The following is a 16,768-nucleotide window of genomic DNA, read 5'->3' as shown; positions in this document are numbered from 1 at the left end:
TTTGTCTTTTGGCCACTAAAGGCTCCTTTTGTCACTTCTTCACCTGCCTCTGCATCTTTCACCTGTCCTCAGTATTATTTTATCTTTCATACAGAGCATTTCAGGGTCAGGCTCCTGTGTACAGGGAGTGCAGAATTATTAGGCAAATGAGTATTTTGTCCACATCATCCTCTTCATGCATGTTGTCTTACTCCAAGCTGTATAGGCTCGAAAGCCTACTACCAATTAAGCATATTAGGTGATGTGCATCTCTGTAATGAGAAGGGGTGTGGTCCAATGACATCAACACCCTATATCAGGTGTGCATAATTATTAGGCAACGTCCTTTCCTTTGGCAAAATGGGTCAAAAGAAGGACTTGACAGGCTCAGAAAAGTCAAAAATAGTGAGATATCTTGCAGAGGGATGCAGCAGTCTCAAAATTGCAAAGCTTCTGAAGCGTGATCATCGAACAATCAAGCGTTTCATTCAAAATAGTCAACAGGGTCGCAAGAAGCGTGTGGATAAACCATGAACTGAGAAAAGTCAAGCGTGCAGCTGCCAAGATGCCACTTGCCACCAGTTTGGCCATATTTCAGAGCTGCAACATCACTGGAGTGCCCAAAAGCACAAGGTGTGCAATACTCAGAGACATGGCCAAGGTAAGAAAGGCTGAAAGACGACCACCACTGAACAAGACACACAAGCTGAAACATCAAGACTGGGCCAAGAAATATCTCAAGACTGGTTTTTCTAAGGTTTTATGGACTGATGAAATGAGAGTGAGTCTTGATGGGCCAGATGGATGGGCCCGTGGCTGGATTGGTAAAGGGCAGAGAGCTCCAGTCCGACTCAGACGCCAGCAAGGTGGAGGTGGAGTACTGGTTTGGGCTGGTATCATCAAAGATGAGCTTGTGGGGCCTTTTCGGGTTGAGGATGGAGTCAAGCTCAACTCCCAGTCCTACTGCCAGTTCCTGGAAGACACCTTCTTCAAGCAGTGGTACAGGAAGAAGTCTGCATCCTTCAAGAAAACATGATTTTCATGCAGGACAATGCTCCATCACACGCGTCCAAGTACTCCACAGCGTGGCTGGCAAGACAGGGTATAAAAGAAGAAGAACTAATGACATGGCCTCCTTGTTCACCTGATCTGAACCCCATTGAGAACCTGTGGTCCATCATCAAATGTGAGATTTACAAGGAGGGAAAACAGTACACCTCTCTGAACAGTGTCTGGGAGACTGTGGTTGCTGCTGCACGCAATGTTGATGGTGAACAGATCAAAACACTGACAGAATCCATGGATGGCAGGCTTTTGAGTGTCCTTGCAAAGAAAGGTGGCTATATTGGTCGCTGATTTGTTTTTGTTTTGTTTTTGAATGTCAGAAATGTATATTTGTGAATGTGGAGATGTTATATTGCTTTCACTGGTAGAAATAAACAATTGAAATGGGTATATATTTGTTTTTTGTTAAGTTGCCTAATAATTATGCACAGTAATAGTCACCTGCACACACAGATATCCCCCTAAAATAGCTAAAACTAAAAACAAACTAAAAACTACTTCCAAAAACATTCAGCTTTGATATTAATGAGTTTTTTGGGTTCATTGAGAACATGGCTGTTGTTCATTAATGACTTTATTCCTCAAAAATACAACTTCCCTAATAATTCTGCACTCCCTGTATGTAGTCCATCTCCACCATCACTTTTCATCTCACTCACTGAGTTCAAACATGACAAATTTACTGTCTGTCCTACAGACCTGCCTAAGGGTCATCAAGCTTTTCAGTCTGTGCCCCTTTCTCATTTCTTACTTTGTACATCCTTCACTGCTCTCCTCATATCTTAGCCCCTCCCACCAGAGACGTGAGCAGAGGAGCCAAGGAAAGGACACGAGGAGAGAAGAGTCATGGAAAGAGTTGTCTAACAAAATCCAGAGAAATCCAACGATTTATTTTCATTTATTTAATTCATCCAGTTACGTTAGAGCCCCTAAAATGAAGGATTTTGTTAAGAAAATGTTTTAGTTCCTCACATTTTTATACAATCTTTTTGTTCAACCCACTGAATTAAAGCTGAAAGTTTGAACTTCAACTGCATTTGAGTTTTTTCCTTTAAAATTCACTGTTGTAACCAAAATTACAAAATGTTGTCTCTGTCCAAATATTTATGGCCCTAACTGTATGTCTACTTTTAATTAAAATCTCAATATGTGTTATCAGTTATCATTAATGTTCGTGCAAACAGAATCCCCTACATAAAGATCCATGTACTATCCAACTAGACTAGTGTGTCTGTCCCTAAAAATACTCCTCCATGTGTGATTGTTCATGCCTCATCTGCAGGAAACAAACGGGAAGTGAGTGAAGGACACAGGAAATATTTCCAGATCTTCCTCCTCTATAAGACATTCTCTTCATACCTGAGAGTGTCCAGTGGATCCTTCAATCCAGCCGACAGCAGTTTAATTCCCGAGTCTCCTGGATGATTGTAGCTAAGGTCCAGCTCTCTCAGATGGGAGGGGTTGGAGTTCAGAGCTGAGACCAGAGAAGTACAGCCTTCCTCTGTGATCAGACAGCCTGACAGACTGCAGACACACAAAACATGAATCCATCTGTGAACAATGATTTTCTGTTTGTCAGATACAATAACATTATCCATTTACGTCCATTCAGTTTAATTTAACTTTATTTATAAGTGACTGTTTCCGGATAAGGTACCAGACTCTGCAATAGAACTACCAGGGTTCTCTGTGCACCACGCAGACAGGTCACAGGATCTTACTGGTAAAAGCAGAGGCGGTGGTGTGTGTTTCATGATCAACAACAGCTGGTGTGATTATGCGAACGTGCACCCGGTCAAATCCTTCTGCTCACCGGACCTGGAATACCTGATGATTAAGTGCCGGCCATTCTGGCTACCGAGGGAATTCACAGCAGTGATTATTACGGCTGTACATTCCCCCACAAGCCGACACTGACCGAGCACTCAGGGAACTGTACAGCACGATCAGCAGTGAGGAAACCGCACACCCAGAGGCGTTTATCACGACCGGGGACTTTAACAAAGGAAACCTGAAGAAAGTTTCACCAAAACTCCACCAACACATCCATTTCAACACTCGTGGAGACCGGCACATGTCCAACTACCAACCTCTGTATATTTTATATACTTTTTTAAAATTGTTTACTCTATTGTATTTGTAAAATATGTATACACACACACACACACACATATTTAGTATACAAATTCAGTAATATGCATACACTCATATATTGTACATATATTTATTCATATAATTCTCAGATTTAGCCATTCTTATATTTTGCTTGTTTTATGTTATTGTACTTTGCACACCTCTGTTGCTTGTGAAACTCGCACACAAGAATTTCACTCACATGTACTGTACCAGTGTACCTGCATATGTGATGTGACAATAAAAGTGATTTGATTTGATTTAACAGTGTAAGGTAACTCCCTACAATATTAGAAAATTCCAACCATCAGGCAATCGACTGTGAGTAGTGCTTGGTAATGGTGGGAAGGAAGAACTCCCTTTGATAGAAAGATCCTACCAGTGAAAACAGGCTACAGGAGAACCATCTACAATGACTGGTTGCAGGGTGAGGGAGAAGAGAAGAGATGAGCTCAGAGAGACAAGAACAAATCACAAACTAAGAAGAGAGAAGACAAAAGTTAAGAGCATGCAGTAGTGACATATAAAAACATCAGTAGTGAAAAGAGGTGGGTGGAGAAGAAAGAAGAGTATCATGGGAAGTCTTGCAACAGCCTGGGCCTATAGCAGCATAACTCAGGATCACCTGATTCACCTCTAACAATAAGCTTTATCAAAAAGGAAAGTTTGAAGCTGATCTTAAAAGTAGAGAGGGTGTCAGTCTCCGGAACGCAAACTCAGAGGAGAGTGTTCATCTGCACAAGTTTAACTTGTCACAAAAGCAGAATTCCCAGTTAAACATTTTTTTGCTAAACATGAAGCTTTTACAGCTTTTCTCAGTGATCAATATATCAGGATGGGGACGGCAGTGACATCACAGGTTTACCAGAATAAAATCTATGATCTCCATCTTTGTAACTCTGACACTGTGGACAGTGTTGCTGTTAGATTGGAAGTTTCCGGCACTGCAAACATTTACTGTGTCGCACATTGATCAGTTATCAATCATTATTTGACTAGAGTCAATCACACTGATGGAAATGTGTGTCACAGGTGGATTTTGGAGATGTCGTGACCTTTGACCTTCTAAAGAGAGTCGGCTGTGGATTATTCATTGTTGTGTCTGATACTTAGAACTGTGAGGAAGAATGGTACACAGTTAATCGGGGTACCCTTTATCTGAATTAGGAAAGGTGGGCAGGCCGCGTGTGGGCCACGTTGAGTATCACTGTTTGAAATGTGAACATTGTTCTGCTACAATCAATGGACTAAACCAGAGAAGAAGTAAACAGACTTTACAATGAAGATTCTCAGTGTGGATCAGTATAATATCAGCCTTGTGTCTGCAGTTTAGTGTCAGCACAACTTTCACATCATATTCATCTCAGCACAACTAAAACATGGTGACTGACCTCAGAGTTTTGAGTCCACATCCTGAACTCTCCAGAAAACCACACAGCTGTTTCACTCCTGAATCCTGCAGGTTGTTGGAGTTCAGGTCCAGCTCTCTCAGATGGGAGGGGTTGGATTTCAGTGCTGCTGCCAGATAATCACAGCTGATCTCTGACAAACCACAGCTCCCCAATCTGTATAAAGAATGAAAGATGCAAGTTTATTAGACAAAGTGTGTGCTTGAAATCATTCAGTGTTTCATAATCTTTTCAGAGCTGAAGAAGGTTCAGAATGTAGAAGTTTAGAAAATGGAAACTCCAAACAGCTGAAACCAACAGGAAGCAGCTTCAAAAAAACACAAGAGAAAAAATCTCTGAATTTTTCACATTAAAGTTGTACATTTATCATAAAAAACATGAAAAAGTCATGTTTTTTCATTCCAGGATCCCCATGTCTTTTAAAGGTGAAGTTGGAAAGAAATGGACATATTTGAAGGCCATCACCTTTTTCAGTCACATTATTAAAGCAGACAAACTACAAGCTCATTTTCATTCCAACAAGTCATCTTCTGACCTGGACTAACAACACTGGCCTCAACTGTGTTTAATATTTAGGCACGTAGATTATTTATGTGCTTCAGCTCTTCTTAAATTTTACCACCAACACGTTTCAGGAGGAGCAGCTTTTAATTTGAAGGCCAGCTTTCTCTGTTTCCTGTTTTCATTGTTCTTCAGTGCATTAAATTGTGTTACACAAAAATAAGAAAAGCAAAGTTTTCAAGCGTTGAAGAATGAATTCACACGTCAATAAACATTTTCATCAGCACAAGCAGGAAATAGCCCAAAACTGCTATTTCTCATTCTACAATTTCAACAAATGCACATGAATTATACTTCATACACAGACCCACAGTCTCTGATTGCTCTGAAATCTCACTTACAGCTAATGGAAATAAAGAAAAGTCCAGACTGACAGTTTACTGTCCTTGCCCTGAGTTTCCACGTTTTCACCAGCTAGACAGTGAGATAACGATGATTCAATATCCAGACTTATTTTCATTTCTGTGCTCATTTATTAAAGACCGGCCTCTCACCGTGGCTCTCTCTTTGACCATCGTAAAACTGAAAGCATACGAAATATTGTGTTAGCTAACCAACATTGCAAACTAGCTTGTTACACGCTTATTGCAAGCTAACAAGATAAAACGTTCATCTTAATCATAAAAATGATCATTAAGCAAAACAAAATAAAATTATGATTTTATCATCATTCATACTGACGGACAAATGTCGTCCAAAGCTACAACATTTTAAGGTTCATATGAGCTTAAAACAATAATACTTCAGCATCACGGTGAGCCATCTTGGATTTTTCTTTTTTCTAAAGTAACCAAAAAAATATTACAAAGCAGCCACTAGAGAGAGGGCAGTTTACAAAACCATATAATCCATCTTAATTTTTAAAAGACAGAACCAATGACTGTATAAAAGATGGACAACGCGACACCACCTCAAAGTCAAAGTCAAAGTCAAAGTCAACTTTATTTGTCGATTCTGCCACATGTACAGGACATACGGAGAATAGAAATTGCGTTACTCTCAATCCCTAGATAAATAGCAAATGAACATTTAAATATATTTAAATATAAAAGTGATTAAAAATGCAAGTAAAATAATTAAAAAGTAAAAATTTAAATAAATACAATTTTACATATAACAAGAAAGCTATATAATATACAATATAATGGGTAAGTGGCATTGAGTGTAAACCAGGCAGAGTAGTGCAAATAGGCAAATAGTGCAAATGGAGATTTAGTAGTGTACGGTAAGAGAAAGTGTAACAACAAAGTCTTATGAGGTAATGGCAGTCCAATGCTCCACAAAGTGACTGGTAACTGGTGCAGGCCAGTGAGTGAGTCAGAGAGTGTGTGTGTTTGTGTGTGTGTGACAGAGTTCAGTGAGACCGTGGAGGAGAGAGGGGAGAGGGGGCAGAATCGGGAGGGAGTTAAGCTTCCTGACAGCCTGATGGATGAAGCTGTCCTTCAGCCTGCTGGTCCTGGCCTGGAGACTCCGCAGTCTCCTCCCCGACGGCAGCAGCTTGAAGAAGCTTTGCATTGGGTGTGTGGGATCAGCCGCTATGCAAAGGGCTTTTTTAGTGAGACGGGTGCTGTAAATGTCCTGGAGGGAGGGGAGAGAGACACCAATGATCTTCTCTGCAGCTCTCACTATGTGCAAAAATAAAGCCAAAATATCCCACTTGTGGAGGCTGCCATCTTGCATTTTTGGAGCCAGAGTCTGCGCAGTAGTGACTTGAGGTGGAGCGACTGTGTAACACTCCCGCCCACACACCCGCTAGACGTGACCGCAAACACGCCCCCTTACACTTTTTACGTAGCCCGGCTGCTCTAGTTTTTTGCTGGTTTACCGCGTTCCCCTGGCGTTTACTGGCGTTCCCCCAGACAAGCTAGAGGAGGAGGCTGGGGAGAGGGAGGACTGGGCTTCTCTGCTTAGGCTGCTGCCCGCGTGACCCAGCCCCGGATAAGCGGAAGAAGATGGATGGATGGAACAAATAGCCTGCTCATTGGTGTGTCAAACAAAACATGCCACAGAAAACATGAACCAAACAATACTTCTCTTTTACAAAATATGTGACTGTAAAAACTCCTCAGACAGTAATTAAGAACCTCATAAGCCCTCCAAAGATAAATAAAAGGTGAAAGGACTGGTTCTTATATAGCTCTTTTATACTCCATCTGAGCACTCAAAGCACTTTATACAACTCGTTCATTCACCCAATCACACCCATTCACAAAAGAACATTATCTAAGCTGTTTCAGTGCTTCATGCACATTCACACTGCATCGGAGAGCAACATTCTGGATAGTAGCTGACCTGCTCTACCACCTGAGCTACAGCCACCCCGGTCAAAGGTCATTCGCCAATTCTACAAAGCTTGGTTGTTTATTGTTTAATATCATTCAGACCTTAAATGATAAGCAGTGGGAACGTTTGGATTCTGACCTGAGAGTTTCCAGTGTACAATGTGGACTCTGTAGCGCAGCAGACAGAAACTTCACGCCTGAATCTTGCAGGTCATTGTTAGTCAGGTCCAGCTCTTTCAGAAAAGAGGACTTGGAGCTGAGAACTGAGGACAGAGCATCACAGCTTCTCTCTGAGAGGTTACAGCCACTTAGTCTGTAAAAAAAACAAATTAATTAAATCAGTCAAATGAATTTTTAAAATGCCACCATGCAATACAATTACTGGTTGACTAAATAGCTTCATTAAAACACAGCTGTCCTTCTATCAGCACTTACTCCTTGTAAGCTTCACCTCCTCCACCTCGTAATTCAGAGGACATTAACATAAACTGTAAATCTAGTATAAACATCATTTCTGAGTCATGTTTGGAAATGTAATCTTCTCTGAACCATTTGCATAGTTTAGAGCCTGATACTGAAATATATCTGTGGACAGCACGGACATTCAAAGCAGCAAAGATCACAGAAGACGACTCTGTTCAATAAATATTACACTCATGCTGTCAAGAAAGACCAAAGGTAGGTAAAACTCTGGTTGTTGCAGCCATCCAGTAAGACATGCTTTGTATTTGCAGTCGTGCTGTAGTTTGTGACACCTGGTGGATGAGTTGTGAAGGATGATGAAAAGAAGATTTAAACCCAGGCCCTGGAGTCACAACTCTAACCTTCAGTACATCGGTCACCTGCTCAGCCAGGTAAGCTATAGCAGCAGTCAGTGTGTGAGTTAATTTGAAGACAATGATGAGAATAGCTATAAGTCAGGGGAAAAAACAAACAACTTATTATAAGAAGAGCAGGTTCAGGGAGGGACAACCATCTGCTCCAACCAGTTTGGGAGTGAGGGGAGAGAGCAGGCCAAAAACAACAAAGAAACAAAAAACACACTGTGGAAGACCGAGGCAGAGTTTAGTAATTAACTCAATTCAACAGTGGTGCATGAACACATGAAAGTGGAGAGAGGTGGGTGAAGAAGTAATGCTCATTACATCCTGGGAAGAGCCCAGAAACCTAAGCTTAAAAGTGCAACTAAAGACGTTTCTGTGGCTACAATGATTCACTGAGTAATTCAAATGCAAATGCTTTGTTTAATGCATGAGCCACCATGCATGTAAAAGTGAGTGTTTCACCAATATTTGTGACCAAAAATAGACCTGCAGTAGAAATGTATCTAAAAGCATGCATGTGAATATAAGGTATTACAACATTTGGCAGTTTTTAAACAAAGACTGATAACACAACAGCAGCACTGATGATCATAGTTTATGGTAGACTCAGCGTTTCGAGTACACAGAGTTCTTGAGCCATCAAAGAGGTTACAGCTGTATAGGAGTAATCCCAAACTTTAGGATACAAATTCATACAAAGACAAAGCCTGGTGAAATAAATTACTGACACAGTTGGATGTTTGAAGTAAAACATGAGTACAAATGTACTTACAGAGCTTTGTTGGAGGTTTTGAACACTGGCAGCAGCCTCAGAAGAGCCTCCTCCGAAGCAGAGTATTTCTTCAAGTCAAACACATCCAGATCTTTTTCTGATGACAGTAAGATGAAGACCAGAGCTGACCACTCAGCAGGAGACAGTTCATCTTCGGAGAGACTTCCTGATCTCAGGGACTGTTGGATCTCCTCCACTAGAAAACAATCATTCAGTTCATTCAGACAGTGGAACAGATTGATGCTTTTCTCTGCAGACAGATTCCGATTCTTACTGAGCTTCTTATTGATGTACTGGACTGTTTGTTGATTGGTCTGTGAGCTACTTCCTGTCTGTGTCAGCAGGCCTTGTAGGAGAGTCTGATTGGTCTGCAGTGAAAGACCCAGGAGGAAGCGCAGGAACAAGTCCAGGTGTCCATTTGGACTCTGTAAGGCCTTGTCCACAGCACTCTGGTAGAAGTATTTCTCTGAAGATTCTCCTGTTTCAGATTTCTTGGAGGTTGTTTGTTGGTCTTCCATCAGATTGAGTCCAGAGTTGATGAAGGTCAGATAGACATGAAGAGCAGCCAGAAACTCCTGAACACTCAGATGAACAAAGCAGAACACCTTGTCCTGGTACAGTCCTCTCTCCTCTTTAAAGATCTGTGTGAACACTCCTGAGTACACTGAGGCTGCTCTGATATCAATGCCACACTCTGTCAGGTCTGATTCATAGAAGATCACGTTTCCTTTCATCAGCTGATCAAAGGCCAGTTTTCCTAGAGACTCCATCATGTTCCTGCTCTCTGGACTCCAGTGTGGATCTGTCTCAGCTCCTCCATCATACTTGACCTTCTTCACTTTGGCCTGAACCACGAGGAAGTGGATGTACATCTCAGTCAGGGTCTTGGGCAGCTGTACTCCCTCTTTGGTATTCAGCACATCCTCCAGAACTGTAGCAGTAATCCAGCAAAAGACTGGGATGTGGCACATGATGTGGAGACTTCGTGATGTCTTGATGTGGGAGATGATCCAGCTGGCCTGCTCCTTATCTCTGAATCTCTTCTTGAAGTACTTCTTCTTCTGTGGGTCAGTGAACCCTCTGACCTCTGTGACCATTTCAACACACCTAGGAGGGATCATATTAGCTGCTGCAGGTCGTGTGGTTATCCAGAGGTGAGCAGAGGGAAGCAGTTTCCCCCTGATGAGGTTTACCAGCAGCACATCTACTGAGGTGGACTTTCTAGGGTCAGTTAGGATTGCAGTTTTGTGGAAGTCCAGAGGAAGTCGACACTCATCCAGACCATCAAAGATGAACACAACCTGGAAGTCTTCAAAGCTGCAGATTCCTGCTTTTTTGGTTTCAGTAAAGAAGTAATGAACAAGTTCCACCAAGCTGAACTTTTCCTCTCTCAGCACATTCAGCTCTCTGAAAGTGAATGGAAATATGAACTGGATGTCCTGGTTGGCTTTGTCTTCAGCCCAGTCGAGGGTGTATTTCTGTGTTAATACAGTTTTCCCAATGCCAGCCACTCCCTTTGTCAGCACTGTTCTGATTGGTTCATCTCTTCCAGGTGAGGCTTTAAAGATGTCTTCTCGTCGGATTGTTTTTTCTGGTCTGTCTGGTTTCCTGGATGCTATTTCAATCTGTCTGACCTCATGTTCATCATTGACCTCTGCAGTCCCTCCCTCTGTGATGTAGAGCTCTGTGTAGATCTGATTCAGAAGGGTTGGGTTTCCTGCTTTAGCGATCCCCTCAAACACACACTGGAACTTCTCCTTCAGAGCAGATTTAAGGTTACGATGACAAACTACAGCTGGAAGTTCTGAATGAGAAGAAATATGTAGAATATCATTTGAAAATGAAAATATACACTTAATTCCAAAAACAATGAATCTTTAAAACACGTTGGTCTTTCTCTTAAGACATTAGTAAATGTTTCATTTATCCAGCAGCTTAAATCTTTAGAGAAATCCTCTTACTGCTCTGCAGACGGTCAGCCAGCTCCTCCTGCTTCATTTTCCTCAGGAACTTCAGTGTGATCTTCACAAATGCCTCTCTGCTGCTGCTCTTTCGACTTACTAAGCACTCTGGGTAATCTGCACTCAGAACCTTCTGGATCTTCTTCAGCTCGTTCTTCACAAAAGTGATGATGTTGTCCTCCAGCAGCTGGAACAGAATACTTTATGAATGAGCCAATCAGACTGAAATCATGGAGCCAAACATCAGATCCATGTTGGACACACTTACAATCCACCGGTCTACAAAGAGCAGCATGGAGAGGACTGTGAACACAATAGATGTAAAAGTAGTTGTTGTACATGTACAGACCATAAATATGGAGTCCAGGTGTGTTTGATGCTGCTGGGCAGACTGACCACTGGGAACCTCTGAGCTCTCCTGGTCCACTCTGTGGAGGAACCATGAAGAATCAGTTCAAGCACAAGATAAAGATCCAGTAGTTTCTGCTCAGGTAACTTCATCTGAATCAAGTTTGTCATGTTTTAAACTCAGATTGTGAAAATATCAGGCATTTTCAGTCTGTTTCATGGACTCTCTTTCATTGCTGATGGATGATGTTGCAGAAGCTCAGACTTCATTAAATTGAACAAATTAACTCAGTGGGAGGTAAAACTGATAAACCATCAACCACCTCTACAAGCAGTTCATTGCTCAAAGACCAGAACATTATCCCAGGTCTGCCCTCCACCACTATAACAACAGCTTTACAAACTGGGTAGATTAGTGTAGGACATGTGAGAAATACCTGTTGTGTCATTTTGTCACAAATCATCTGACACCTCTGAGTTTTTTCTAAAACAAACTTTGTATATTGAATGAATTTGTGAAAGTTTTACCGTCATACTAATAATACAATTGCAATTTGGTTCCTTAGTCATCGATTCATAAGTTCAGGAAAGTAGATGAGTTTTTCAGGGCAACCCCCCACACATTTAATCTCTATTGAAATCACTAAACAAATGTAACGTCTAGTATAAAGGTCACAATCTGAAGATCAAATCAGTTTTTGTTCCCTGTGATTAAGTCTGAGCATCAGTATCCTGGGATTTATCCACTACATCCACACTACTGTTGTTCAGTGTTCTCCTGGTGGAGGTCTCATTAACACCACCCAGTATGATCCGGGCTTTAGCTGCTTAGACGTTACCCTGGGTCTCTTTGTGACCTCTCAGACTGTTTAACAGATCAGACACAATGACAGATCAGAGAGAGAGCAGCTCTGTTCTTTAAAGACAAACATGAACCCACTCAGTACACACTTTCCCCACAGATATGAGCATATCTGTCCTGAAACAGTCTGACATTTTTATCTTTTTGTTTCATCGTTTTCTTTGTAAAAATCTGAGGATTTTTCAGCTCGTATTTATCCAGGAAAACGCAAACATCTAAAGGAGCTCATCACAGTTCTCTGACCTCGTTGGTCCAGGTTCATCACTGAAGTATGGAGGTTCATCTTTGGACAGGTCACTCCTCACAGACAGACAGCTGGATCCTGCAGACTGTGACCTCTGACTGCTGCAGGCACAAACATGTTTTATTCAACGATAAATTATCTGATGAAAGTCATTGAAGCAGCTCTGATCACACAGACTGCAGATAATGCAGCTGTTTCCTGTCAGTAACAGTCCTCTTAGATTAGAGTACAGCTTTTTACAGGAAAACAAATGTCCCTGAATGCAACAGTGAGAAACAGTCTGCCTCTGTGGCTGTGATAGCTGCCGTTAGGAGCGTTCATGTGTTTGCAGTTATACGAGGAGATGTATCATCATGGAGATGTTAACAAATCCTCAAATCCTACAGCATCACGTGGCACGCACAAACAACTTCCTCTGATCAGAGCGATGTCCTCTTTAAGGTCTGCAAACCTTAGTTTGCTTTCTAGAGCAGTGTATCATCCTCACAGAGCACAGCTGGCATGCTTGTTTGTGTTAGCTTAGCCACTAGGCTAAAGTCAAACTACCCACTGCTAGCAGCTGTTTCCATCATAGTTTAGGATCCAGATGTGTGAGCTCTAAATTTGCACCTGTGATTAAAATAAATAGCTAAAAACAGCCAATTGTGTCCAAATATGTGTTAAAAGCAGATAAAATGACAGTTACACCTGTGCCTGTGTGTCCTTTGAGACACTACTCTCCTACAGAGATGCATTTTAGAAACCAGTAAACATCAAAATCATTTAAATCAGACAAACTGACATCAGTTCATGTTACTGACAGCTCACCTCTCTGCAGCAGACACTTTAAAATCAACGAGACCACCTTTAGACGTGTCACTCCTTAAGGACACAAAGCTGGATGGAGGTCCAGGCTGGTTCCTGTGAATAATGATGGAGCAGTGATGCGAGTGCTGAGCTGTGACATGGAGAATAGTCATGGACAGTTAGAGATGGTCATCTCACCTCTGAGATTTGGTCTGGCTCTCACGTTCCCCACACAGAATGGTTTTAGAGGGAGGGACTCCCTCCTCTCTGTCCTCACACTGATCCATGCTGCTCAATTTACATCCACATCAGCTCACAAACACTTTCTACCTTCACCTGCAGAGAAAACACAAATCATTCATGTGCACATGAACTGAAATCCTCTTTTCCATCATGTGTGCTGTCCAAATATCAACTCCTTCTTTCCTGCTTCATCTCAGTGTCAGCTGAGAGAATGACAAACCCACTATGTGTCAACATTTGATGGATGATGACACAGAAATGTGAAGTGATATTGACCTAAATGTGTCCTAATGATAATGAGAAGCTTTGATGAGTTGTGATTGTGTGAGCTGTTACTAGGATGTTAGCCCAGCCCTGAAATCTTTGCTATTTTCACTTGATAACAGAAGCTGTTATATATATATATATATATATATATATATATATATACCTAAATAAATGCAAGCAGGAAGCATGTTTTGATAGTGTGTGTTATGCCTTTTGGTCAGAAGTCAATAGTTAATGCATAGTCTGATTAAGTTACATAAGCAAAGTGATAAATAAGTTCAAAGTTAAGAAATATTATAAGTGATTCATGCTAAAAACAGTTAAAATGTCTGGGTTCGAAATTTGCTCAGAGTGAATCATCGTTATCACAAGTGATCTTTGTATTGTATGTGAGGAAACGGGAGCGAGGGAGCGCTCTGATCATTAACATATCTTTGACGTATTTTCTCCGTTAATGCCGTGAAAAGTGCTTCGGCAGTATTAAAAGAGTGAACGAGTTCATGTACACGCTAAGAGTGCCCTACACGCTTGTACCTTGGGAAACGTTCGTCTTTGTGAGTATTAATATGTTCAGAGATAACTTTTATGTGTTTACCTGGAGTGAACTGCGATGCTAATGTAACGCACGTGTTAAGCTAGGCTAAGTTTGTCATTAAGATGTGTATTAGCTAGCAATTTATTTTCATTTTCTGTATATTTCAGTTACAAATAAGAAATAGCAAGGAGAAACCTTGAGAGAGGAAAGGCTTTAAAGGATCTTCATTAAAAGCAAGAAAAGCAAGCCTTGTGTGGAAGATCTCCTCTATTTTGTTCGCTAGCTGTCTAGCTTCACATGGTCACGTGTCGTGAGGGCAGCGTAGTGTGATTTGGCCATTTGAACGTCCTACCTAAATAAATGCAAGAAATTGATCAGTGTTGTCTTTGCTTACTTACTGTTTTTAGTGTTAACAATCCACATTGCACGCACTGCATCTTTCAACATGTTTGTGGGTAGATTTGGATGTACCAGGTGTAAGTGCACCCACTCAGCCTTTACTCGATGTGATCATAGCAGCAGGTGCAGATGTGTGTCACAAGTTAATCTAGTAGTAGGCTATGGTACTTGGCCACAGGTGGCAGCAGTGGACTGACCTGCATTGGAGACTGGTCCAGCTTGTATGTGGTAGTCAGTAGATGGGTTCCAAATTGAGGATTATATGCAAGTTTTGGAGACTGTTTATTACTGATCACTGTGTAACTGTGGATCATTATTAGATTGACCACACTTATACAGATTGTATATAACAACTAACTCTAAAATGTTCATTTGCAGAGAAAAGACACACGCAGACTATGCTAACGACATGTGATGTTACAACACCGGTGAAATATTAGTGTCATATATTTGTTCACGACATTTTTCTTATGGGCAAAAGTATTGATATCATGATGAACAAGGGTGGTGATTCTTATGACTTTGTGTATATAATTTGCTATTTTGTACAAATGTAGGCTGATAATACATACATGATATCATTTCATTCATTTCAAAGGTTTATTTGCATGACGCATAAACAGACACAATTGAAAGGTACAAATGTATTGTGCATGAAACGAATTCAAACGTGCTGCAGATGTGTGTCACAAGTTGATCTGGCTGTAGGCTGTGGCACTTGGTTCACTCGAGTCCATGTTAGTGCACAAAGTAAACTGCACGCTTTAGTAATAAAACGTGCGAGAGGAACGATAACGACGACAAGAGTCTCCCGATCGTTTACTCTTGCTGTCCTGTGAACAACATCGGCGTGGTGTTAATTTTTTGCTGTTTTCGGGATCGTGTCGCGCATGAGGATATTACCAGGTAAACTTGCCACATTTTTAAACATTTTGTTGTTCAACAGCATCAAGACTGACGGAGTGTGTTTGAGACAACCTCACAAGTGTCACAGATGACACATTTGGCGTTTTTTTTTTTTTTTGGCTGGTTTGTCGGTAGCAGCTACTGAAACGCAAGTCTGCCATACATCTGTTCGACCAACGCCAGTTGATCTAAACGCCAGTTGATCTAAACGCCAGTTGATCTAAACGCCAGTTGATCTAAACGCCAGTTGATCTAAACGCCAGTAGATCTGGAACACCAGCAGCTTTACAGCTGTGGCTCCAGCAAACATCAGCTGATACTAGAAAGTAATATTAAATAAATGCTAACAACAGCTGATCAAGCTTAAACGTGTTGTTCTTGTTTAGCGTGACATCCACTGGTTTCCTCTTTCTGGCGCAGAGAGAAAAGCCGATCAGCTGATCATTGATCAGTTTCATGATTGAATTAGCAACTTTCTACCTTAAGTAGTGATAGGGAGAAATCACGTTCCTTTTCACCTCAACTTTAAAGTTCAACCTTCCCGGCTGTAATTGGTCCAGTCCCGAGTCGATGGCCAATCCACCACCATTCATTTATACCGTTAAAAAAAAGAAAAGAAATAAAACCCCATCTGCCCATAAAATCGAAAAATCACAAGTGGCCCGGTATGCCCGATGGCCAGTCCAGCCCTGCACAGCTGATGTTAGCCAGAAAAACATTACACACCGACTTTAAAGGAGAGACCGGAAATAAAAACACACAGAGTTAGTTGTGTGAATAAATCAGACATGAGCTGAAGAAACAGTAAAGTTCCTAAAGACAAACTGTTAAAGGAGGAAACAAAGCACACTTACAGTTTCTTCAAACACACCAACAACAAGCTCCACTTACTTCCTCATTGTTCAGCTGCTTCCTGGAAAGCCAGTAGTGATGTGTCAGTCTCGAACGAAAGTGAATGACGCAAGCCCCGTCTCCTTATTGGCAGCCGTGTTTTGTGTTTGTTTTTCTTTCTCTCACCCTCTGTCTCACACTTTTTTTTCCGCTTCACTCCGCATGCGAGGCTTGTGCTTTGCGCTGGGTCAGGGGGGAGGGGCGGTAGCTACACTGGCAGTAGCACCGGTGTCCTGGGAATCCATCCGACCTGTTGTTTCTGCGCTTGCGCGCAACACAAATTTCAGTGGCAAATTGTCCT

General features: G+C 41.5%; 1 protein-coding gene across 3 annotated transcripts in view; it reads right to left on the bottom strand.

The window, feature by feature from the left end:
- The window catches only part of LOC146579605 (NLR family CARD domain-containing protein 3-like), a 23,171-nt gene extending 6,697 nt beyond the window's left edge, over positions 1-16,474 (bottom strand). Inside the window, exons 1-11 of one of the 3 annotated variants that reach the window (XM_085263798.1) lie at positions 16,431-16,474; positions 13,425-13,562; positions 13,248-13,340; positions 12,440-12,541; positions 11,336-11,414; positions 10,987-11,173; positions 9,300-10,829; positions 9,026-9,221; positions 7,569-7,742; positions 4,569-4,742; positions 2,404-2,568 (exon numbers count right to left, since the gene is read on the bottom strand). In XM_085263798.1, the coding sequence (XP_085119924.1) occupies positions 2,404-2,568; positions 4,569-4,742; positions 7,569-7,742; positions 9,026-9,221; positions 9,300-10,829; positions 10,987-11,173; positions 11,336-11,414; positions 12,440-12,541; positions 13,248-13,340; positions 13,425-13,513 (2,789 nt within the window). In that variant the 5' untranslated portion in view covers positions 13,514-13,562; positions 16,431-16,474. Of the gene's footprint in view, positions 1-2,403; positions 2,569-4,568; positions 4,743-7,568; positions 7,743-9,025; positions 10,830-10,986; positions 11,174-11,335; positions 11,415-12,439; positions 12,542-13,247; positions 13,341-13,424; positions 13,563-16,430 lie in introns of all 3 variants that reach the window. The other 2 variants (XM_085263785.1, XM_085263791.1) reach the window with 2 other exon arrangements.
- Positions 16,475-16,768: the final 294 nt, after the last annotated feature.

The sequence above is a fragment of the Mchenga conophoros genome, linkage group LG3 (genome assembly GCF_057382185.1).
Source record: "Mchenga conophoros isolate Kocher_MC1m ecotype Shallow Benthic linkage group LG3, M_conophoros_male_GT1.1, whole genome shotgun sequence".
NCBI classification, from domain to species: domain Eukaryota; kingdom Metazoa; phylum Chordata; class Actinopteri; order Cichliformes; family Cichlidae; genus Mchenga; species Mchenga conophoros.
The sequence above is the reverse complement of the archived record's forward strand: the minus strand, read 5'-3'. Positions and strand labels throughout refer to the sequence as shown.